At 38.2% G+C, this 24,470-nt stretch overlaps 1 protein-coding gene across 2 annotated transcripts in view; it reads right to left on the minus strand.

The window, feature by feature from the left end:
• The window catches only part of LOC104683500 (cytochrome c oxidase assembly protein COX16 homolog, mitochondrial), a 46,286-nt gene extending 21,816 nt beyond the window's left edge, over positions 1-24,470 (minus strand). Inside the window, exons 1-2 of one of the 2 annotated variants that reach the window (XM_039553432.1) lie at positions 24,366-24,470; positions 11,886-11,963 (exon numbers count right to left, since the gene is read on the minus strand). In XM_039553432.1, the coding sequence (XP_039409366.1) occupies positions 11,886-11,963; positions 24,366-24,425 (138 nt within the window). In that variant the 5' untranslated portion in view covers positions 24,426-24,470. Of the gene's footprint in view, positions 1-11,885; positions 11,964-14,648; positions 14,713-24,365 lie in introns of those variants that run through there. The other variant, XM_019281301.1, reaches the window with a different exon arrangement.

A 24,470-nucleotide genomic window follows, 5' to 3' on the forward strand; every position in this document is an offset into this window, starting at 1 on the left:
CTCAAAATCCAAACCTTGTACTTGCTTCCAAGTGCCTTGTACTTCCTTGACCAAAAAGAGAGACCTACAATCCCAAAAAAAGACCTACAATCCCAAACTCTGGACCATACTTTTTCATGTGATAATGTCATGGGAAATGCAATTAAGTTAAATGATGACCAAACTATCCCATAATACAACAAACACTTAAGCATATCTAGATTTCTCCCATATAAGGTCAATAAAACTAACGAGGATTCTAGAATTTTCCATTCTGAGAAGAAAGTACTCATCATTTAATTAATTTTGGTATGCTTTCACATCCAGTTCGATTTTCAGTTGCACATTTATTTATATGATTTATACCAAATTAGTGCTGTAAACCTTGGCTCTGAATATGCTAGCATAAATTTAATTTCACAGTAAAATTCAGTACAAATATGTTCTTTTTGGCATAAAAAAAAAGGTGTAAATTTGTGGTGCCAGTATATAGGAAAAAAACCCACCCTTTTTGTCTCTAAATAGAATATACTTAACAGCTAGAAACAATCCAAAATACAACTTTGGATGGAACTCCAGCAGAGTTAATTTATTTTGGTCATATTTTTTGAAGATTCCTTTTTAATGGCTATGTACCTACTACGCGAGTTAGAGCTGGAAAACATGTAAATATAGTTTATAGGGGTTTCTTTTTTCCCTTACGGCTTCCTTAGTCATATCCTACCTTTGCACAGAATCAACCACTTTGTGGTAGCTCTGAAAAACATGAAGGTCACTTAAGTTTCTGTTCAAAGCAAATAACTTCAAGAGAGAAATCGTGACTTGGCAGCTGAAGGCAGCATGCAAGCAGTGTGCGCTCATCTCATCTGAATCTCTTCGCTGCTGTGCTATCAGACAGAAGAGGGTTGGAGAGGGTGTCCTCGTTAGCTCTGTACATCAGCAGGAATACCTGTGTTCAGGTGCTCACAGACTGTTCAAGTAGGCTCATCTGTACACTGTTCCTGGCAGCAGCTCACTTGAACAATATTGTGGAACCAAAGGCACTGTACAGTATCTAAACCACTATTTTTCGCTTGGTGTGTCAGTTCAGAAACACAAAGGAATTAATTTAAAGGGAAAAGTCTATCTCATAGGAGACTAAACCTTCAATAAAAGCACTGAAGCTTCAATAAAATTACACCAAAAAGTGCTCAAAAAACCCCAGCTCCCAAAAAACTCCAAACAACCAACCTTCTCATGCAGGAACAGAGTCTGATCCTTCAAATGTAATATAGAAACATAATACAGTTTAAAAAATGCACGAGCACACTTACAGATTAGGAATGCTTTCCTTAATCAGCATTAAACATCTAAAAACATATATGCATTTCTTTTCTTCTCTTAGTGTGTAAGTTAATGCCTAAGCCCTATCTTGAGGCATGTGAAAATACACTTGCTACCCCCATACAAACAACTCGTTTCCAGAAACCAACAGCAAGAAAATATACATTAACATTTTTTCTCACTGAAAATAATCAAGAATATAAAATGAAACAAAAAAGTCTGCAGTTTTTAACCCTAAAAATGGTCTAAATTATGTTTTAAAAATTCATTTTGATTTATACAGTACATATCTGGTTTTTACAGAAATTTATTAAGTACTGAAACAAATTTTGGCTTTTTCATGTCTTTTTGAACAGAAACAATTTTTAGGATCCAGTGTGAACTTATCAAAATTGTTTTCAGTGCTCTGAAAATGCATTTCTACAAATAACTGTCATCTTAAAATTTGCACATGTTGAAGGAATTAACACTTCTCATTCTACAGTTCCCATTGCATTTAAGTAAAAATACTTTCCACACTGACATCTAGTGAAGTTTTACAGTAAGAAGAAAAATCATATTCTAATACTTTGTACTTACAAAAGGCTTTAATATTCCAAATTACTTATACTTTAAATTACTAGAATTTGCAATGCACTTGTACATCACACAGTACTTTCTTTTGAAGGTATTTTGCCACTATTTTTAATAAATAACATGTTTATCTGTCAAAGGGTCAGACATTCTGATGGGTATATTAGAGAAAGTTACAATGGTAAAATCTGGTGTAATTAACATATGAATAGCAAAGTTATTGTTTTCCTTATAAGGGCTTAACATCCAACGTCAACAAAACAATTTAACTAAAATCAGTGGGAATTATGAATACAGAATATTTTAATTCATTCATTTTAAATATTAGTAAGGCAAGTCACCTGTCTTCTCTAAGCAGTATCCAAAAAGCCTGTATTCGTACATTTGCTCTGTAATCAATGAAGAAAGGAAGGTTCCTCTGGGAATACCCAATTAGCCTGCTGCCCTGAATCATCCCAGAGCTTAGCCTTGGTAGGCTGTACAGACAGCACACAGAGTCTTTGAGGGTTCAGAAATGGAGGCACTGTTAAGGAGAGCACATGAATTCCTTGAGCCCAGAGCTGCCCATCTACTCACAACAGGCACAAGATACAACCTCAGATACCTTCTACCCTCCTTGAGCTGTGCTCCAGAGAGGCAAGAATGATGCTCTACCAGCTACAACATTAATTTCAGAACTTACTAAGGTTCTAAAGGCAAAGTCTCATTTTTATGCCTCATCAAAAAAAAAGGCAGTTAATCACTGCCTGACATAACATACAGGAGGCTCAGTGCTGACTCTGGGGAAAATGCATCACCTACTGAATGACAAGCAAACCAATAAATGCTTTCTGCAGTGACAGATACTTGAAGAGAGACAGATAATTCATTCCCCCCCTCTCATTAGTTGGTTTCACTCTAGATACGAGTTTGGGCTCTGCTTGCTCAGACTGCCATATAGCTGCAGTTTGCAACAGCACCATTTGGCTTCAAATGAGGCTTCAAGCCTCAAAACACAAAGGAAAACAAAGGGAAGGTCCATTTAGACAGAAATTGCACTTAAAATGGAAGCATGTCTGGGCAAAAGGTTTTCAACATTTTCTTTGTAAAAACGATAGTGATCTAGAAGTCCAAAAAATCCTTGGGACTGAGAGCCCAGCACTTCCGTTTGAGCTTCAATCTGCTGACATCACGGCTATTGGCTTTTCAAGATGAGTCTGGAAAGCTAGATGTTTTCTGGGGCTTGAGGGAGGTGTTGGGAAAAACAGCTGGATATTAAATTATATTTTGGCTTAAAGCTGCCTGAAGCTATGTTACACACTTGTAATCACTTCAATTGCAAGGCAAAAATACCAGTAATTAATTGCGGCAATGTGACAGGATTTAAATAAACCAAACAGAATTCTTGGTAGTATATAAAATGTAAATATCTGAAAGCTATCAACATTTTATGCACTGAAATTAGTTCCACTTGCAATGGCATCAGAATGAGTTTCTCCAGTTAATAACCTTCTCTTCATCTGAATCTAATCTTGACAACAGAACCACCATCGAGAAGTAAAAAATGGAAAAATTGCTTCTGTTTAAAACAAGGAACTCTTAATACAATACACAGTGCAAGTATTTCATCACAAAGAGGCTCAATAATCTGAAGTAATATCTTAACTCCAAGTCATCCTACAGTGCTGTAAGCTGTCTGTGGTACAATAAGCACTGTGTCTAGGTGGATCCAAGCACTGGAAACCCTTCAGAAGTATACACAGCGTCAGCCTCAGAATGTGGCAACAAAAATCTTACTGAATCCCAGAGTTCACTCTGGTTTTGCTTTTTACAGAAAAATGGTGGTTTATACACTAAACTGAAAGGATGTCTGAAAAAAGAAAACATACATCTCTGTCTGGTATCACAGCAAATTCAGTAAGCAGCTCTTCACAGACAATGTAGAGAAGTCATCTGAGCTCAAGTAAAATGGATTAGCTTTTGCTGAAATCAGTGCAAAAACATGAACCGAACACTAGCAGCTGAACCTCAAATAATCTTCAAGAATAACACGGATAAAGAGTTCATTTCCATACAATCCCTCTGGACTGAACTGAAACGAGAAAAAAAACATCTGAACATCTGGTACCACCACAATACTGGGTATGAAAACCTCTTGCTACCCTTTCATTTTTGTGCCACGTTGCAGGACTGAAATTACTACCTTGGATAGTTCTGAACCATGGTCAAAAAATGCAAAAGTTCCAAATTCCGCCTGCAAACAGAAATGAAGTCACTGTAAGGGTACCTGCTTAGCCATCATTAAGGAGCCAATCTGCCTGACTAAATAAACAATTCGAAACCACTCCACTAAGCAGGCCACGCCTGAAAGCAAAGTCGGCTTTAATTCAGTAAAATATGCTTCATGATATAAAGGTAATTGACTGACAAAGACTTTTTTTTTCTCACCTATAAGCAATCCTAAATGTATGCCTCTCACATTCTCTATAGCACCAAACAACATTTCAGTGTATTATTTTCTTAATTTTTGGAGGACCTAGGGCCAAGCTCAGTAATGAATTTAGTCTTTGAAAATCAACTATACGTACTTACTCAAGGAAATTAGACAGTTTATCATTAGACTTGAGACCCAGGCCAACCTGACCTGCTGAAGGAAAAGAAAAAGAAGAAAAAAAAAATCACCAACATCAATTCCTTGCCATGCAGTGCTTGTGTAATTAGCTTACTGAAACCAATTAAACACATGAAGATGCAGTTATAAATAAATAAATGCTAAAATGCTAGATGAGAAGACTTGATTATTCTGCCAAGTTCAGCGACAGATGCTAAAATGATTCCACATTCCTTGGCTGAGAGGTTTAGAAAGGATACCCATCCCATCCAAAATACCCCGCCAGACACCAACTGAAGATACGATTTTGTTCACACTCAAATCAAGCAGGATGTTTTTAATACAAACTCCTATGGAATCAGATTCTCCAGAATACAGGAATACCTCAGGCACAAACAACTAAATAAGAGTTCCTCTACCTTCAAGCCATCTCCTAGTTTGTCAACAAAGCTCCAGCAAAAGAGCATCTAGGGTGAGCTTCATCTCACCTAATTTTATTCATCTGAACTTTTGACTTGAAGCATGAAGTCTCTATTTAGGCTCTTCCTCCCATCAGCTGTAGATGGGCATTCCTTGAGAAAGTCCCACTTAACGATACACATCCAAAACCTCTAAATTGTCTGCACCTTGAAGTTATGTAGAGGTTTATCTCACCTGTTATTCATATTCATACACTAAAGAAGGTAATTGTCTCACTGCAGTGGGGTAATAATAAAATCTCAAGCTCAATCTCTCGACTTTTCAATCCGTCAAAAGAGAAAAACGTATTTCTCAAGTATCTATTTTAAAATTGAATTAAACCTCTGTTGGGGCATTTCCTCTCAAACCTCTTCTATGGACTGCCTGGATAGCTATCTCAAACCAGGCATTTCATTTAAGACAATGGAAAAATGAGCAAGATGAAACCCTGACTTAGTGCACAGCACCACAAACGTACATTTAGATTTAACTGAGCAAATACTGAAATTTCACTTCCCTATCTTTAATAATACAGATAACCCATTTAGAGTCTTTTGACTATTAACAATGCTAATTTAAATTGACCTTAACATTTGTAGGGGGTGTTTGCACACCAGGAAGCCTAGAGGATGAGGCTAAATTCATCTAAATCCATTTGGAATAAAATAAAGCAGAAAGCCTGCAGAACACACAAGGTAATTGAGTGCATAGGACAATCTGGGCTGAAAGCCTTAAGTTCATTAATTGTCATTAGAACACTGTGGACTTTGCCAGTCCAGTCTAATCACAATGACTTGGCCTATCCACATTACTCCTTGAAATGGTGAAGTCCATCAAGTTTTGGTCAGACTGAGGATCTTGGGGAACACCAAGGTGTAATAGGATTTCAAACACCGATGCTTATCCACTAAGAACTGCAATAAGTATATCTTGCAGTTTTCAGTCAATAGAAGAGTTTGTGGAAGAAAATTAAAAACACACCTTTTCATCATGCTACCTAGTTCCGTTTAATTCTTAGTATCTTTGATTGCCTTTCAAATAGAGCAAATACTTGTTTTTAACACAGAAGCAGGTACTCAAGATAAACAAGTCAGCTTGCAGTAAACCAGCTTCAGCTAGTAGCTCACGGTATGTGTAGTGAAGGAGACAATCTGCTGACATTCCACAAATCTAAGTAAAAAAACCCATTACACAATTTGTGTAATTTTAAACACTACAGACATATTCAGAGGTTTAAGTGATTCTGTGTTAAAATTTTCACCTCATATGAAACACATTATTTAAAGAAAAAAATGATGCCACATATAGAAACATGACATTATTCATAAGCCATACTAAAATTACACTAAACACTGAAGTTACATTTTATTCTGTAATGCTTCTTTTTCTGAAAACAAACAACAGAACAAGCTAAAGAAACAAACCAAACTTCTGCTGGGGCACAGAAATCCTGTCCAGATGGACTTCATAGGCAGGTAAAATAGAAGCAGTGACCAACAGGCAATTTCCACTGCACTGCTTCAGGACATGCCCATACGTGCAACTCCCATAGACATACCTGAGGCAGTATACCTAAGGACAGCAATATGACAGCTAAGGCCAGCCAGCAACAAGGCCCGGCCTTGTCCAGTCACTTGCCGATGTATTCCCTTTTTGGGTGGATGTCGAACCTCATTTAAGCACTGTGCTGCTGCTGCAGTTGCAACCATCTCGAGTCAACAGTGTGAAACTCTTTGCACATAAGTGTGAAACTTATGTGTGTGAACAGAGCAATGTTTTGACAGCAACACAAAAGCATTCTAATAGGCAGATACCACCTCTCAACTATCCACTTATAACAATGAGAAAATGCTGGACTGACTTCCTACACCTGGTCTGAGGCAAATGTCAGGTGTGCTCCTGCTTGACATAAAGGTCTCATGGAAAGTGGTCAATTCTCTGCTGCTATCTCTTCCTAGCTATTTCACCCTGACCCAAACACTTGAATTAGCGGATCTCACCTGAGGAAATTTTTTAATACTAATATGAATTTAAATAATTCCATTTATTTGAATTAATTAACTTTCCTATTTCCTATGTAAAGTAGAGCAGCATTAATTACCTATATTCTACAGACTAAGAGAGTGAGATAGGCAGAGAGGAGCTCTGTGGTACGGGAGGTAACTGAAGAAAGAACCTGAACAAGACGGATACAAAACTTCCAGTGAGATCAGTGGGTGTTACTTAAATCACCTGCTGCTGTGGGTCACCTGGCACCCACTCATGAGATTAAAGACACAATGTTAAAGAACAGCACTAGGGACCAACCAGCAATACTCTAAACCCATAATACCAAGTATAACCAACCACACAGTTAATGCATTTACATCACTGTCAAGCCCCAGTATGAGAACTGCTGTAAACCAGAAAAGTCAGAGTGCCATAAGTGACCATGTTAACCTTCTTTTCTCTTCCACTCCTCATTCTTTTGCTTTTCAAAGGACAGCAAGGTTTCCAGAATAATTTGCACACCACATGTGCTCTTTTTCCCAATTCAAGGTCCAGGATCACAAAATGAAAGCTGAGCTACTCACAGTTACATAATTTCCTGAATTAGGACCTTAAGACAAAGCAAATGTACAATAAATGAAGATTAACAATGGGAACACTAACACTCTACATGTGTCAATAAGCAATGCCTTATGGGTAACTACATGCCAGTCAGCTGGCCAAAAACACTAGCTAAGAAATTTTAAAGGCAATCTTCAGTCTGCATAAAGCAGGCTTTACACTCCTAGTGTGCTTACTGAGTATGCTTCCAACCACCACCACCACTCCTTTAATACTCTTTCTGGGTTTACAGTGTTATTGCTCATAGAGAATGGTGAAAGAACAGGTCAGGAACTTTCATTTTCATCTGGATTTTAACTCCTGGAATGCGATGCAACAGTCATACATATTTAAATGCACAACTGATTCGAGGGTAAAACTCACGGAGGAGAAATTGAAATTCTGTCATTTTGGCTCTTTACTGCCTCTACAGAAAACATTAGTATTATTTCTTAGCATTCTACTTTTGGGGTATGCTCACTTTGCACAGGACAAAGGAAAAGTGAACAGGATCTTCATAGTTTGTAAAGAGAGAAGTATGTAACACTATCATACATAACCCACAGCAGGAAATATCTGCAGACTTCAAATGCTAATTTATGTTTTGTTTCCTAACAAAATCGTATAGAGATTTCAGCTTTCTTAGAAGTGCTTCTGCTACACATTACCCTGGAGGAACTCACCCAGTCCTCTCCCATCCCGAAACTCTGAGAACCTGCCTTGCAATGATACTTCAATAGAGTCATTTTGGAGCTTAAAAACTCTCTTACTCTAAAAGGTTTGCTGATGGGGGGAAAGCATAAACTTTTCCAGGTAGTTAATATGTCGCTTCCCTTCAATTCTCTACTTAGCCAACAGTACAGACTACACCCCATGTTCCAAGATTCTTATATCCAAAACTAAATCTGAATCAGCAAGCCTCTACAACACCTGGAATGACAACAATGAGTACACAGCAAATAAAAATGATTGTTATATAGTTGAAAAAACCATTTTCTGTATATTTAAAAGAAATAAAATTTTCTTTAAAAAACTATAAATAAGCATCACCAATTACATACAGGGGAAGACAAAGAAAGGGCCTAGTCTTCCATTTATGAATAAAGGCATCTGGAACAATGCCTATACAAACCTACTAATTTCTTTGTTAATTCCACCTTGTTTTCCCATAAGCATACCTGGTTTTCTGTAACCAATTTTGATCTGCATAAATTCTTCCCAGAAAGTGAACAATTACCTAACCTAATGATTTCTCCATTAATGGACATTTTGGCAAGAACAGATAATGGAGAAATCCTTGATTAGTTTCAGGAGAATTCTGACTAGCATAAACAGGCATTACATCAGCCAGAGCCTCAGAGCAAGCTTCCTTTAAATGCAGGACATTCATTGTGCTGAGGGAATATGACTGATCTAGGTATCCTGAGAAGATCAAAGTGCAGCCAAAATGTTTTTTTGCTTTTGCAAGAGATGGGCACATCTGAGGCCCTGATACCCAAAGATGTTATTCTAAATGGATGAAATACATCCCCTCTTCAGCTGCAGCTCTAGGCTCTGTCTCTCTCTGTCCTATGCACTGGCTGAGCTGCAGTCCTAGATCCCAAGACACAGCCCAAATGAACAAGAGGACACAATCCTTTTGCAGCCCCTTCTCAGCCCCACTCCATCTACAGCTCTAGGCTGCCTCTCCCAACCCTAACGCTAGCCCCAGCCCAATGCATCGCAACCAAATCATACTCCCTCAAAGGTCCAAACCACCATTTTCTCTTGAATTTTAATTCCTTTATCAGGGAATGTTCTTCAAAACTCAGTTTGACATCAATAACATAGTCATTATTACTAATGCAGCTTTTTTCATTAAGCCACAAGAATCCAAAGTGGCAGCTAGCCCCTCAGTCACTGAAACACAGACTACATAGCTGCAGTTCTACTGTAGTGCTGCCTTTGAATACCACTGTCCACTGAGCAGTTAATGTGGTTTCCCTCTAAGCACAGTGTGAAATTAAGAGTGAAAAAGGAAAAGAACAGGTACTTTTGAATGCAAAGGATCATGGTTTGGCACCTGAAATGTATTAGAGGATTTACCACAAAAGGATTAAGTTCTGTCTTTTTAGCAGTTGAGTTGGCAAGAAAACAAATTCAGGAATCATGCTTACAAAAGGTGACATACTAGAGTTTGCACATCCTTAAAGTATAATCAAAAAAGATAGGCACTCAGGTGTTATGAATCCTAGCCTGCTTTAAGATAGGTTAAATTTGTGCAACCTCCATTTTTTCAGCAGTAAAATGTAAAAAATAATCCTACCTTTTCTGACAGTAGGACTATGAAGCTTAATTCATTTAAATTCTGTGAAAGCCTTTTGAGCTCCTTGTATTGAAATTGTTATTTAATTAAATATTCTCATTATTCTGAAGGAGCAGCTGTAACAAAAAAAAATATCTTATTTCTTTTATTGCACATTGCATTTTGCATGTAACTGTCCAACCCCCCCAAAAGAGCACTAGTCCATCTGTCCCTGTTCTGATAAGGATTTACGATAGTCAAACTATGTTATATGAGAAAAGCATCAGGGTTTTAACAGCACTTTTAAATTCCTTATATTAATTTTCTTTTCCTGAGTTTCATGTACATTTTAAACTAGATTTGTTTATCCATTAAAATACATTCTAGTCTCCTTGACTGTCTTATTTAGTGAATTAGAATGGCTTTCAACTTTATTTTTATGGACATAGAAACAGAAATGAATGGAACACATTGCTTTAATTTCCCCATCTACAAACAAGCCCAAAGTTGGTGTTGCTAGTTCTGAGACAATACTGCACTGTTCTTCACTTAAATGTCATCTACTTCTGAATAAAATCACAAGGAAAAGAAAAAGAAAACATAAAAGAGATGCTGCAGACTTAAGTAATACTGGTTAGAGCATAACTCTGAAGTTCTCTTTCAGCTTTCCAGAGTTTAAGAACTCCACAGTGAAGTAGCTTCCACTCACAGCTCTCGTGTACTACTGACTAGTTCAGTGATGCTTCCCTTGATTATAAATGCTGGGACAAAGAGCCTCATAGATCTGAATTAGTATAACCATTAACACTGTTTTTCCCTGGGTTGTGGTCACAGTGCAGATCATGGGGGTCAAATGCAATACACTGAGTATGAATCTGACCAAAGAACTAACAGAAACACAGCAAGCAAATTCTTGCCCCTGTTGTGATCCCCATCTGGTTGGAGAAAAACTTAAAAGGCCCCAAGTGGTCCTAAAAGACTAGAAAAGATAGAAAAAAGCTACCCAGAAGACAGCACTGGAGAAAAAAATTGTAAGATTACTCTCCCTGGTCCACAGGTTCTGTCATATACACTTCTGAGCAGGAGTGGCCACATGATGCATGGAAGGCCATAGCCAGGTGTGCAACACAGAGAACAATGAGGAATGATTAAAGTAATTTACATGGTCCACAAGTGTCTAAGACAAAACAAGGGGGTCTCCAAACTCAACAGCTCAGGATCTCAAAGATTTTACCACAGTAGAAAGCCACAACACCCAGAGTCATGCACAGTATTTTTCTTGTATATAAAGTGGTCTTTAAAAAAGCTTTGTGCAATCTGCAAGTCAGCAGCTCTGAGACCAGAAAGTCTCTCTGCATTGCAATAGCAGAGCTGCATATTACCAAACTAGGGAAAGCAAGCCAACATTACTTTCTGCTGAACTGACACGCTCCCTTCAGATCATTTCATATGCAATTTGGAATAAGTGCTACACTTGGAGGTGTAAGTAGCACTAGCAAACATGTTATTTCCCTCGGACAGAAGGTTTCAGGTCATTTAAAGAAAAGCTTCTTACATACAGTATATTCTGACACAATGGGTAGAGACTAGCTCCTGTTTCTTTCACAAGGCTTAAAGAACAGGATGTAGCACAATGTCAAAGGTATCTGCTTGTCTCAGTCAATGCAAAGCTGAGCCCCACAAACCATCTAACATTATATACTCACTGCCAGATATTGTTTGAAAACCAAACCTTTTAAAATATCAGTTTTCTTAGTCTAAATTGGACACACTGCCCTTGTAGTAATCTCCTTCTAGATGTGCTACACTTCTTTCTCAGGATTCAGAATTGCCACTTACAATCAACCAAAGGAACAAAATGTTTCTGTTATTTATGTTGATTTTTTCACGGATGGTAAAAGGATTCATCATCATGTCAGCCCCTTTATTGTTACCTACTCTGCCTACTGCCTATGAGACTCAGCTGTAGCTCAGGGCCAAGCAGTGAAAGGCAAATCCCCTACACCAAGTTTGCTTGTCCTATCAATTCTTTAGAAAGCAGCATGTAGGCATAATGAAACGAGAAGCAAAGAAAACCATTTAAACTACCTTGCCATGTAGTTTGTGAACATCATATCTTATCTGAGCAAATTCACGGAGTCCAAAAGATCCTCCAATGAGATAGAGCTGAAAACAAAATGAAAACAGATGTGTTAGGGAAAAGAATGCTTTGCACACCTACAATAAATACTGTGCATACTGACCCAATTCATTTACCGAGGGACTCTACTATTTTTCCAACAGAAACACCAGGAGCTGAAGAAAATAATACACTGGAAGATAAGTATGGGTGCTTTCTTCCACTCTCTGGGCCTGGATTTCACACATTTCCTCCTTCACACAAAGACAGCTGCTACATGACTCAGACTTTCTAGGGACTTCCTCTCCTCTCCTCTTACCCCTTCTTTTCCCTCCCCATGTGGTTTCCTGACATAATGACAGAAAAGAACCTTTACCTCACTGCCACAGGTTTTATTCTCATAAATTTTCAAACTCTATGGGGAAGTAACAATGCCACACTGACTTACTCTGATGTCTGTGGGTAACAGATCTAATTAAGCTTCTGAACAGACGGTGAGTGTAGCTATAGTTCAATAATATATTATCACCCAGGCTAAGAAATTATATCCAGCACACCTACCCTTTTATTACTCCGTAGTTATCCTGCAATTTCCTCTATGCCTGTGAAGCTCAAGAATTATAAATGGAGAAATGGGGGGGCTTCATATCCACATAAGAAATCATTATATTATTCTTTCTTATAACAGACTGATATCACAAAACTGTGTATGTATTTTTACCATTAGAAATGGACAGACTATCCAAAGATCAAGTATTGTTTAAAAAAAGATACTTGAAAATTAGCTTAGAAATCCAGCTACTTTGTGTAAGTCAGGTCCCTTGCTACTGCTCTGACCTGACAGAGTGTCTGCTGTTCTCTGTTAATGCAGATGCACAGGACGCCAAAAAGCGTCACATCTAGAGACGCACATCTAAGGAAGGTGGAAGCATGAGGAAGCTCTAAGGACCTGAGTGAAGGTAAAAAAAATAACCAACCCAAACAAAACCCACCACCACCACCCTCTTTCATCATGCAACTTTGCTTTTACAGCCCTTCATTACAGGCTGTTGCTGAACTGCTGTTTTCTACACACTGCTGGCTGATTTCTTACTACATATTAGGTTTGCAGCAATGGCCTGTGTCCAAGAATTGTTATAATTATGCTGCACAGGTAGTCAAAGTGTGTGTTCTTTCCAAAAAGTAGAAGTTCATGTCACTGTGGCCACAAAGAATTAGAAATTAGAAACAAAACCCCGCCTTCTACAGTTATTCATTCTCAAAGTTGCAGAACTGCATAATTTCCCACCAGGCAGGTAAAACTACTCACAACCATGTGAACACTCTCTCCACACACACTTAGATGGTGGTAAGGTACAGACTGGTACCCCAGAACTGATGTACTCTGTCCAAAGAAGAAGAAACCCTTCACTAATAGCCAGGAGTTAAAAGTTCCAGAGCCTCTTTCTGGCCTTTTCAATAAGCCTTAAAATCTAGCTGATAATTAGAAACAAATAGACACAAATTTTGCAATATGAACACCCAGTTGCAAGGCCACATACCACTGATTTCAGAAACCCAATCAGAAAATCATCATATGGTACCAAGTCCAGCGACTAGAAATATGAATGACCAAAAACTGGATGGCCTCATACTTGTGCCATAACCATTTCAAGGGATTAATGCAGATATTGAATCATCAGAATGCTCAGTAGAAAAAAAAAGAGGAAAGAAAAGTCTTCCTTGTATCAGTATTTTGGTAAGAAAAAATAACAGAAAGCAGAACATAAAGTGTTCAAAATGGTTAAAAAGAACCTGAACATTAGTCAAGATTTATTCAATCAAATCAGAAGATTTTTCAGATGAAGATATGGTAGCACATAATGCTGAAAATCTCAACGATCAGACTGTAATTGAATTTTAACATGGTTGATGCCTCAGCATTAATTTTCATTAGCTGATCTTCTTTAATTCCTAACAAGTATTATGTTAATTAACAGCCACTGTGTTACTAAACTTTAAGTCCTAATAAACACAAATCTGAGATGCTATAGACAAGTTTATGGATGTTACAAACCAGAGTTTATTGCCTTTTTTTCATATTAGTATGTTGTCAAAGAATATCTACGGCAGGGCAAAAGCAACTGCACTAGAAACAGTTCAGTTGTTAAACCAGGCAGAAAGCAGCAATTACTTGTGACATCAATTAAAAATTAATTTGCCCAACAATCAACTTGCATGGAGTATATCCTGTTATGAGATGCAATATGAACAACTGGAAGACTTTGGCTTACAAAGTCATGCTGCAAGCTGAAAAAGAAATAGTACATTCTTTAGCTTTAAAACTCTGTAATGTGCACTGCAACAAAGGAAAATCAAGTTGAAGGTTGTTGCATGAATTAAGTCACGTGCTACTAATTTTGTCTTATCACATCCTATCACATGTTTGCCAGTAACCATCCATGACACGGTGCACTTTACATTTGCAGCTACACACAGTAAAGAAGTTGATACACACACACCCCTCTCATTTCCTGTTTTGGAATTCAGGTTTTGGCCTGACACTGCAGTTTTACTCACAATACCTTGGTACTACCAAGGGGAAAAAACCCACTTGGTTTGTGATGTACTTTTGCTCTTCATACAGCAGGAGCAGCATAACAAGCCTGGCAAACTGGCACATTTGGCTTAGCAGGCATTACCAGTACAGTTGCCTTTACATTTACAATACTGAAATGGCTGACTTATCTTACCATGAAACATCAGTTAAGCTCCATCAGAGACAAAGCACATTGATGCTGTAAGAAAGTAGAAATGCTGCTGAAATATTACACAGTGTAATGCTGGAAGGTTAGGACTAAGATTAAATAATTTTGCGAAGTACAGAATACACACAAAGAATATAAATAATATGTTTACAAGTCCACTTTACCAATGTTCTAAAGAACAAAACATGATGTCTGAATTCATTTCAAAACCAGACCAGAATCAGTCATATTCAGCACTTATTTAATCAACCAACAGCATGTCAATATAGTCAGCTGACAGCCCTGAGCATGAATTGCATTCATCTACACAAGCCAGAGCAGCAATGGACAGCTATTCAGTCAATTACCTTTTTGAAAACTGTGTTCAAAAGCCAATAAAAGAAGGTATAAATGAATTTATGCAACTATAATACCATTAAAGGTAGCACAGGACTCCGTGACTGACAGTGCATTGAGTAGAAATACTAGTCTTGGCTTTAACTGTTTCCTTTGTCTTCTGCTGCATTACGAGGGAAGATGTTCTCACTACCTTAATTTCAGTTAGCTGTATTTACAGACAACAGTGAACCAGCAAGAGTCACCAGTCAAAATAATTAGCAGCAGGGTAAGACTCAAAATTTCCAGCACCATTATCGGCTTGTTGGCTTTGCACAGTCTGTATGTCTCACATACTTTTCTAGTTCCCAAAGCTGTAAAACAGAGATAATCTCTACACTCCTTGCAAAATGCTCTTCAGTTAAAAAAGCACTACAATGGACAAATTTGTCCAGTGTAACCCAAAAGCAACAGTGAAGTCCAGTATGTTCCATCCACTAGTCTAGGCATAAAGAGACAGTAGAAGTTATTCAGGATGCCAAATAAATATAAGTTAGGTTGGCAACATTCTAATGAAGTCAGGATCAAGTTCACTCTCCTGTTAACTGAAGGGGGAAAAGTAATGTCACATATACTAAAAATTAAAATATTTTTTTTCATTACAATTTTAGAATCATACAGATACTTAATGTACATGATAAAATATTAAGGCACTGGCATTTGAAGGATACTCAAGCTGGAAAGTTCATATATACCTGCATTCTTTTATTGTGAGAGAACTATTCATTTTATTTGCTTCACAATGCAGAGAAAAAAACATTATGTAGTGAACATCATCTGTCTAGTTACTTGAATGCTCTCAGCAGATTGATGAAATGATAGTAACTTCTCATTTCTTCCTTTACACCAGAAGTTTAACTTAGGGAGGCAAAAATCATTAACCATACTAGTTAGCCAGCACTTAACACCACAGCAAACAGCTTAACAGCACTGCTAGCACAACCCCCATTAAAGATCCCACATTGGATTATTCCTTTATATTTCAGTGAGTACACAAAAAAATCCCTACAATGTTGTAATGCAATTATGCATGCATGGAAGACTTGCATGTTCCAAAACAAAATGAAAGATAGGATGTGACATAAGAGCACCATCTGTCACATACACTCAGCAACCTCAATAAACATTTTATGTAAAAAAATGACATAAAATTCTCTTTAATAACATTATTTTTAAAATTCTATTTGTTCACATCTCCATTGGGAAGTATGTTATGCAATCAGTTATAGATGGCATCAGACTGATCCCTTGAACTGCATCTTAGGATGGGAAATACTTGTATTTGTCACCAACTAGAGTGGGTGGTCACTGAGTGCTCGTAACAGCAGAACTTGCAGCAGATCCCTTTTTTACCTTCCCGCATAATCTAAAGCGGCCAACTTCACTTCATTGGGCTAACAAAAGAATAAGAAACTGTTTCTCTGGCAGCACCAGCAATCTGCCATATTATAAGGCATCCCTGTTGTTAGAGAAAGCCATTCCTACTACAGTAGCAGTTGTGAAAGAGATTATTACAAAGCCACAAATCCCTAAATTAACCAAATCACAATGTTTAGTGCTGGCAACACAGATCATGTGGTGGTAGATGATGTTATGATACATATACAAAGAAGGAACATGGTAATTTTCTAACCTCTTCTTCAAGACTGCTGCTGCAGAACTCTCCAGCTATTCATCATGAGCTTCAAAACTAGAGCAGTAGTGAATTATTTTAGTTCAGTTTGCAGTGATCACAGCAAAGAGAGTTTTGGGGTTTCTTTTTTAAAAAACTGTCAGATGTGCAGTGCATGACTGGTGAAAGATGGCAATTTGGCAGTCCAGAAGACTGAAATCTCTTTTCTTTTCTCTAAATAAAAGTAGCAGGGCAAATTGCCAGTCCCAGAAAAGACCAAGCAAGTCATCTTAACCTGAAGCGCCCCCCTCTGCCAGCTCTAACTCTGAGAAGTTTATTTCCTACAGCCATTCCTGCACTTGGCTCTAACGCTGAAACTGTGGAGAAGAGAGAAAAACAGCGCAAAGTCTTCTCAGAAACTTACTAAATCCTCTCTTCACCTTCAATGGAAGCAAAAGAGAGCCTACCTTTACTTCTTGTCTGCAAAAAATGGAAATAACTCAGTTTGCACCAGAGGTCTCCTTTGGGGGAAAACAGAAACCAAACCCATGCATCCATCAGGAGTTATTTCATTCAAAGGCACATCAAGGAAGCAAATGGTCTGACTTAATGAATATGCTAGAATCACACATTGTAGAAGGCTGAACTGCATTACATTCAAAAATGGATGACATATAGCAGTAGATGACCACATGGATACCATGCTGGCATTCAGGAAGAGCAGCTGGTATAAACTGGAGCCAATTGTAACTGACTGATAAAGCAGAGTGTAGTTTGCACAGCATGTAGAACACGTGCAGAATATTAAACTTGGCCCAAGGTATCAGGTTAATTGGTTCAGTGTAAGAGCATGTTCAAAGCAATGATTTTAAAGATTGCAAATATGAATGGCTACAGGCCAGAGAACAAAAAAAAATCCTGTCCATAACCTTTCAATCTTACTATTCAATGTCTATGAGAAAACAAAACCTTTGTTTGTTAAAATGTCCAGTTCATGATAGGTTTTAAACCAAAGAAAATGCATGTAACAGAAACCAATCTAAGAATAATACAGAAGAGATAGAAAACCATATGTTCCTCAATGTGAGCATGAGCAAAAAAGGGCATTTTCAGCCACAGCATTGTCATTTTGCATTACACACATTGCTTGGGCTGGTCAGACAGCAAGGGAATTTCACTCTGCAGCTGCAGCTCTTCAAAATCCAAGTCTGCTATGGTGGTTAAGCTGCAGTTTCTGAACACCACCTTCATTTTCTCCATAAGCTTCTAAAAACCAAAATTGCAATTCCTTATTAAAATTATAATTTCCACTACTCACAGATTCATATCTATCCAAGGTAAACTACAATGAGAAGGTGTTTACATCTTGTGGCAAGCTGGTGTCCTTCTGATGTGTTTATTGCTCAAAACTGCAATAAACTGAAACCTGCATGAAAGAACATAAAAAGAAACCACAATAAGTGTTATTTCCCTCTTGCTAATCCTGGACAGGGAATGAAGATTAAATGTTCTGTAGAATAAACATGAATCTTACACTTTTACCATCACAATCCCTTGAAGAAGTTGGAGGCCTAGAGCAGGACTAAACACACAGAGTGAAAACAGGCAAGTTTGTACTTATCTTTCTGTTCTGAGGCTCCACAGAGAACCTCAGTTCCCCCAAGTGCCAGATTAGTCCATTCTAACAGCATTAAACAATGCAAATACACTCTTTATGTGTTGAAATGAAACAGAGGGGAAATCTGAAATATTAAAGAGTGCCTATTTCTTTGTCTCGCGTATCTGGAAAACTGTTCTCGAAGATTAAGAACAAAAAATTTAAGGCATTGATTCGAAAGGAAAACTCAGAAGTTTTAAGACCTAACAGTCAACTGAAAGATGGAAGTCAGCTAATTCAGACTGCACAAACTGGAGTCCACAGAAGCCCATTCAGCCTGAACACTCTGGCTTCCACACCAGCACAAGCAGTTCCAGGGGTGGTTTTGTCTGGAACAGCTCCACACTGTGGATTCAAACACACACAGATGAACAGGAGATGCAGAGCAGAAGCACAGCAGGAGCCAAAGACGTATCTCATCATAGGCCTAGGGACCCAACATGTATAATACAGGCTACTGAAGCATAAAAACAGCACTCTGTTATTCACTGATTGGGAGCAACAACTTTTAAATTCTAAAAACAGTTTTGTATTTATTGCTCTTCTAGGCTGCAAATGTAATACTTGTGACTTTTACAGGCAATCACAATTTATCTACAAATATTAGAATTCAGAATTATCTTCTCATGGGTGAAAGTTAACTTCTATTCATCTCTCAAAAATGTATTAACATCTAAATCAACTGTTCTGCATATGTCAAATTTTATTGTAAAGTTACATGAAGTAATAGATACTAATAAAAGTCCTGCAATTCAGTATTATGAATTGTTCAAGGCAATAATGTGAAAGACGTTAGCAATAACACTGACATATCTAAAAGTGAAAAATGCTGATTACAGTAATCCTTCTTCAAACAGTATCAGAAGATAATATAATAACAGTTTCTACTCATAGACACTGATAGCAACAATAAGATCTCAGAATCGTGATTACTCCCAAGAAAAATTTTCCATATTTCCAGTGTTCATAGCCTTTTTTTACAGGCAGGTCCTCCAGAATCTGTGGGGAAAAGCGTGCCTTGTATTTAGCATACCCCAGGACTCCAAATTCAGCAGTTTTTTATGAAATGAACTAGAAATGTTGAATTTAAAGAAATCTATGAAAATTTAATCCATTAATCCTGTAAACTTTCACTTTAAGTAACTCACAGGATAACAAAATATCATTTTATATATCTGCAAAACATTTCTGGGCATCAGTTCTTGCTCCCAGGTGACCCTGACTTCACACCGGTGAACAAAACTAAGCCATGGACATGTAATTTCATGTCCTGATGTCTGGAAAAGTTGTTTTGGTTTTGTTTGTCAAAACAACTGGCTCATTAATGAGAGCCTGAGATGCCACTGACCTTCTCTAATGGTGCCTGGAAGCACTGACCACATTGCTGCAGCATTGTTAGGGCCTTGTTCTAATCTGACCTTTTTTCTTGTCCTGTACATGACACACATTCTTGGTGCCCCCTGATGAAATGTTTATCAAAGTAAACTTGCACTGTTCAAGGCAGCAGCGTAGATGGCATTGCAGTACAGCCTGTGGTAATGATCACTGGTGGAAATAGATTTTAGGAGCGTATTTATTAATAGAAAAATCTTGCACTACTCCAAGCTACTTGTACCTTCTCCTTTGGCAACACTAGGCATGCCATGTAAAACACCAAAGACAAGATCCAGGAGAAGCAAAGTACGTGTAAAAGCAGTCATTACAGGATGAGGGGGGAAAAAACCCACAAAACTCCAGAAAAATGAAAGGAAGTCAAAATCTAGAGCAGTAGATACGGAGAATGTTGCAATATAGTGTAAATCTGAAAACCTGCATTACTAGATACACAGCGCAATATACTTACGTTAGGAGTGCAATAAAAATCATCAAATGAACCATAAACTCTATTTTCTTTCTGCTATAATGTCACTTCAGATACTCAGAACATAATTTTTCCCCTGTAACATACTGACAGAACTGGAACTGCATCTATACATCCATTTTGCAGCTTAAAGAGTTAGAAAAATCCTTGCCTTGAATCAGATGGAAACACAACCACAGAGGCGAGTCTTGGAAAGTGGTGTGAGCATATGAAACAATACGGGGGTTTTTAACATGTGTTCTACATTTGTTACTACTTTGCAATTTTGAAATCCAAACTTGTTTCCTTAATGATATAGAGCCATTATTTAAACCTGCCAGAAAAAAAACTTCCAGCAGCCTTCAAACATTCCAAGTGTACCAGAGAAGTGACCTTACATGTTCAGTGTCCCATAAGGAAGGTCTGATGCTGGATGCACCAGCTGCAAGACCAAGGAGCCTTGCTCTCTCAGGATCTTACAGAAACATCACTGCAGCAATATGACATTGACAGACACATCCCTTTTGGTCAGGTAGAGTTGGTTGTGGAATACAAAGCAGCAGAGACTGAAGCTCTCCTTTTATAATAGAGCCACATATGCTGAAGACTTGTACATTATGCTCCATGTGATAAGGAAAGAGTTCCCATAATCAAAATAGGAAACAGAGATGTCAATATAGGTGACAAAGACTTTTAAGTTACCACAGAGGTAACTTAAAGCCCTCTACTGCAACAGCAATTTTTAGATAAACCTGTAAGGTTGCTGGAGTTCATCCCAGCATCTCCACAGATGTTACCATCTTCAGAAACGCTTTGGGACTACTCACTTGATCACACTCAAGCTGTTGAGACAATCCATACCAGGTTACATCACTGTCTCCTGCATGCTTACACAGAGATACTGTATCTGCAAAGTTTACAAAGTTACAGGAATTTTCACAAATCAAGGTCTCCTGCAGGTTTAAGTGCTACCCCCTGCAGTTTCGTTGGTGCTCACAAAGAAACACTTTTAGCTACTGAGAAAGTATGACTGAAAACTGTGATTTACACATCTTACTGACTTACACACTTACTGCTGTCAGTGTGAGGTTCAAAGATCAACGAAGAAAATTCCTTCTCCACTGAAATATTTTAACAGCCCAAGACCAAATGAACAAATAAAAAACTATCAAGATAATTTACACTAAAAAGTAATAAATATTGTAAAGATATATTTGCAGGGGGTGGAGGGGGGTGTGTAATGAGACATTCATCTTTCTTTGAATTAGGATCTCTTTAACCTTGGAGCCTTAGCAATTTTGGCACAGGGATTTTTCATTCAAATATGCAATATAAAAAGGCAAAATATGAAAGCCATTTGATTTCTTTTTCTGCCAAAAAGCAAATATGGTACTGATGAAAAGTTCAGCAGTACTGAAGAATAGGCCCGCATCAGTCTAGTGAGAAAAAAATTATGTACAAAATGTAATAATCTAACAGAAACCTTTGGTTTCAGTATTATTAACAAATCCAGCAGAACTTAAAGGACTGCAAAGGCAGGCTCCTTCTCATTCTTTACCTAGATCCACTGTCATTTTTGTTGTAATTGATCTTTTAGCACAATCTGTTCAGCTTCAGAGATGCCTTCAGAGTTCCATAGACAGCTGGGTAACTGACAATTGCATGAATTTTCCTTTTTCTTACTCCGTGGGAAGCCTTTGGGCAGCAAGACAGAAACATTCTGAAGTATTCACAAGGGAGAATAATTTTAAGGCAGGGAGACATGAAACCCTGGAAAGAAATATAATAGAGTATTTCTCTATATAATATTGTGTCTGGAGGAAAGAGCTCTGTCGTAACAGGAAGAGAATGCAATTATGCAGTATAAAGTCAAAGAAACCAGTCTTAAAAATTCCAGCTATGACCTATATGGAAAATCCTGCAGAAACACTGGGGATGGCCAAAAGGCCCGTGATGCTGAAGTCCTGGCTCCAGCACTGAAGCAGAACTGAGACAACCTATGCCACTGCTGCCAGATGATTGTTCAAGCTCGTCTTAAAAACCCTAGTTACATATCAGAGTGCTCTTTCCTAAAAAAGAGCAGTATTTTCCTAACACGTGATCATTTATTTTGGGGGTACTTTCCCAAGTGATGAAGAGAAACCACCACACTCAGTGTATGACATACAGAGCTTTGCAGACTTTTCTAAAATAAACGAAGTCAATTCCTTCAAGCATTCCTTAAAGGTGGAAGGTTGGCTTTACCTTTTATGTTGCTTTCCTCTAGACTTTACAGTTCATCATCTCCAGAATGGCACCACAGAGCTGAAAAATTACTCCAGCTGAGGACTGAGTACACTGGAAGAGTCCTGTTTCATGTTTTACTCTACTTTTGACAAGTTCCTCAGTCTTGTAATGACATTTATGTTTTTTCACAATATTACAGCCCACATTATTGCTGCAGGAGCCACCTTGCCTCCAAAGATACCTTTTAATTCGACAAGCACGTGGTAACTACATTTTATAGTATCTTTTTAATCCTTTAGAGAACATAAATGATAAGAAGTGTATCTTTACCATACTTCTCTGAAATGCAATTCTCACAAGGAAGATAATGTAGAAAGTTTTATCAAAATCAGAATCTTGTGTATCAGTTGAATCTCCTCACTTACTACACCAGTTAATCTCATATATTTATTATTTAAAAGCAGTGGTGATTTTTTTTCCTCCACTAGGTCACCACCTCTAAGTATCTATTATTTAATCACGTAATATTTTCCTCAGGCCTTCCACAGAGTTAAAATTAAACTGAAAAATACTAAACTGTCTGGTCTTCCCTGCTTTTGGAAGAAAAAGAGCAAGCCTCAAATAATTACATAAATAAAAGCACTGTGAGCTAAAACTATATTCAACCTTTAACATCTAAGCACAATGTTAATTAACTGAAGAATACTGTCAGAGCACACAAAAAAAATTACATGAAAAATCCAAAACCAAAATAAATTTGGTCTGAGCATGAAAGCAGCACAGTTCTGGACAGCCTCTCAGGTATACATGCACGCAGCAGGATATCTAAAGAGCTGTAACACTGTGCTTGATCACTTTAAGAAAGGTGTTATAGGCACAGTTTGTGTGCAACAGCAGGGAGTGGAGCTGCTGATGCAAATGATTCGTGTAGTTGTGATATTATCACACTGTTTTGTTGGTTTGTTTGGTTTAACTGTTTCCATTTCTTAAGAATGCCTTCATCAATATTTCGAGAAAAGATACTTCAATGTATTCAATTGCATGAATAACTTCCATGAAAGTCCTTACTCTAGAACCGCTGTAATATCCCTTTAAAACAATGGCCTTAAACTTTTTTAACTAACAAGCGTCAATGTCCTTCTTTGGGTCACTCCATTTTTCCAAGGCATGCTTGAGGAAGATGACACTGATTTCTCTAGTAGCATTATAAAAGTGTTGGAATTATCCTTTGCCTTATTTATCCACTTTGAAATTTGCTTACTTTTTGCAAACCAATTGTATATGCGGATAATGAGACATGAATTGCACAAACAGAAACTACGCTGGCTTTGATACTGCTTTTGTCTTCCTTCCTGAGTTTTTATCCATAAGTGCATCTGAGTTTTTTTATTTTTCCCCTAATGAACACAGGTATTTAGGACAGGGAAGTGCAATCTAATGTGCACTATCTACAGATGTAAAGTGTGTAAGAGAGTCTTATAATTTTCTTTTATTCTTTCGACATTATTGATCTTTCCTAACCTCGACTACTCTAAAAAGTTATGCCTCACTCACCACTTTGAGCACAGCTGCTACCTATAACCCATCAACTCATTTCACTCAAAATCTTTCCACTTATTTAGATGTACAAATTATCACCAACAGTGCCACTACAGTTTAAAACCCATCGAAAAGCTAAAGAAAGTAAGACAAGAAACACAAGTGGTGCTTTACAGAAAGAAAAAAACAAAACAAAACAAAACAAACCACCGGCAGAATGCATTTTCCTAAGCTGCCCGTTAGGAATATCGTTAGGTGTATGCTTTATAACAGCATCCCTTGAGCTCCCAAGGCCTCCGGGCAGAGCAAGCACACGGCTCCCGCGGCCCCGCACAGCTCCTGCCGAGGTGGGACCGGAGAGCGCCCACCCGCGAACACGCCTCTGCCTCCGCCTGCCCGCAGAGCTCCGCCCGCCGCTGTGCGGGCCCGCGCTGCCCCCGCCGCGCCGCTCACCAGCAGGGGCACCCCGAAGGTCATCGTACGGCCCCTCCACAGCCTCCGCAGCTTCTCCATCCCCTGCTCCCGCCCCGCGGGCCCGGCGCCGCCCTCCCGCCTCCG

This window comes from Corvus cornix, chromosome 5, assembly GCF_000738735.6.
Source record: "Corvus cornix cornix isolate S_Up_H32 chromosome 5, ASM73873v5, whole genome shotgun sequence".
Taxonomy (NCBI): domain Eukaryota; kingdom Metazoa; phylum Chordata; class Aves; order Passeriformes; family Corvidae; genus Corvus; species Corvus cornix.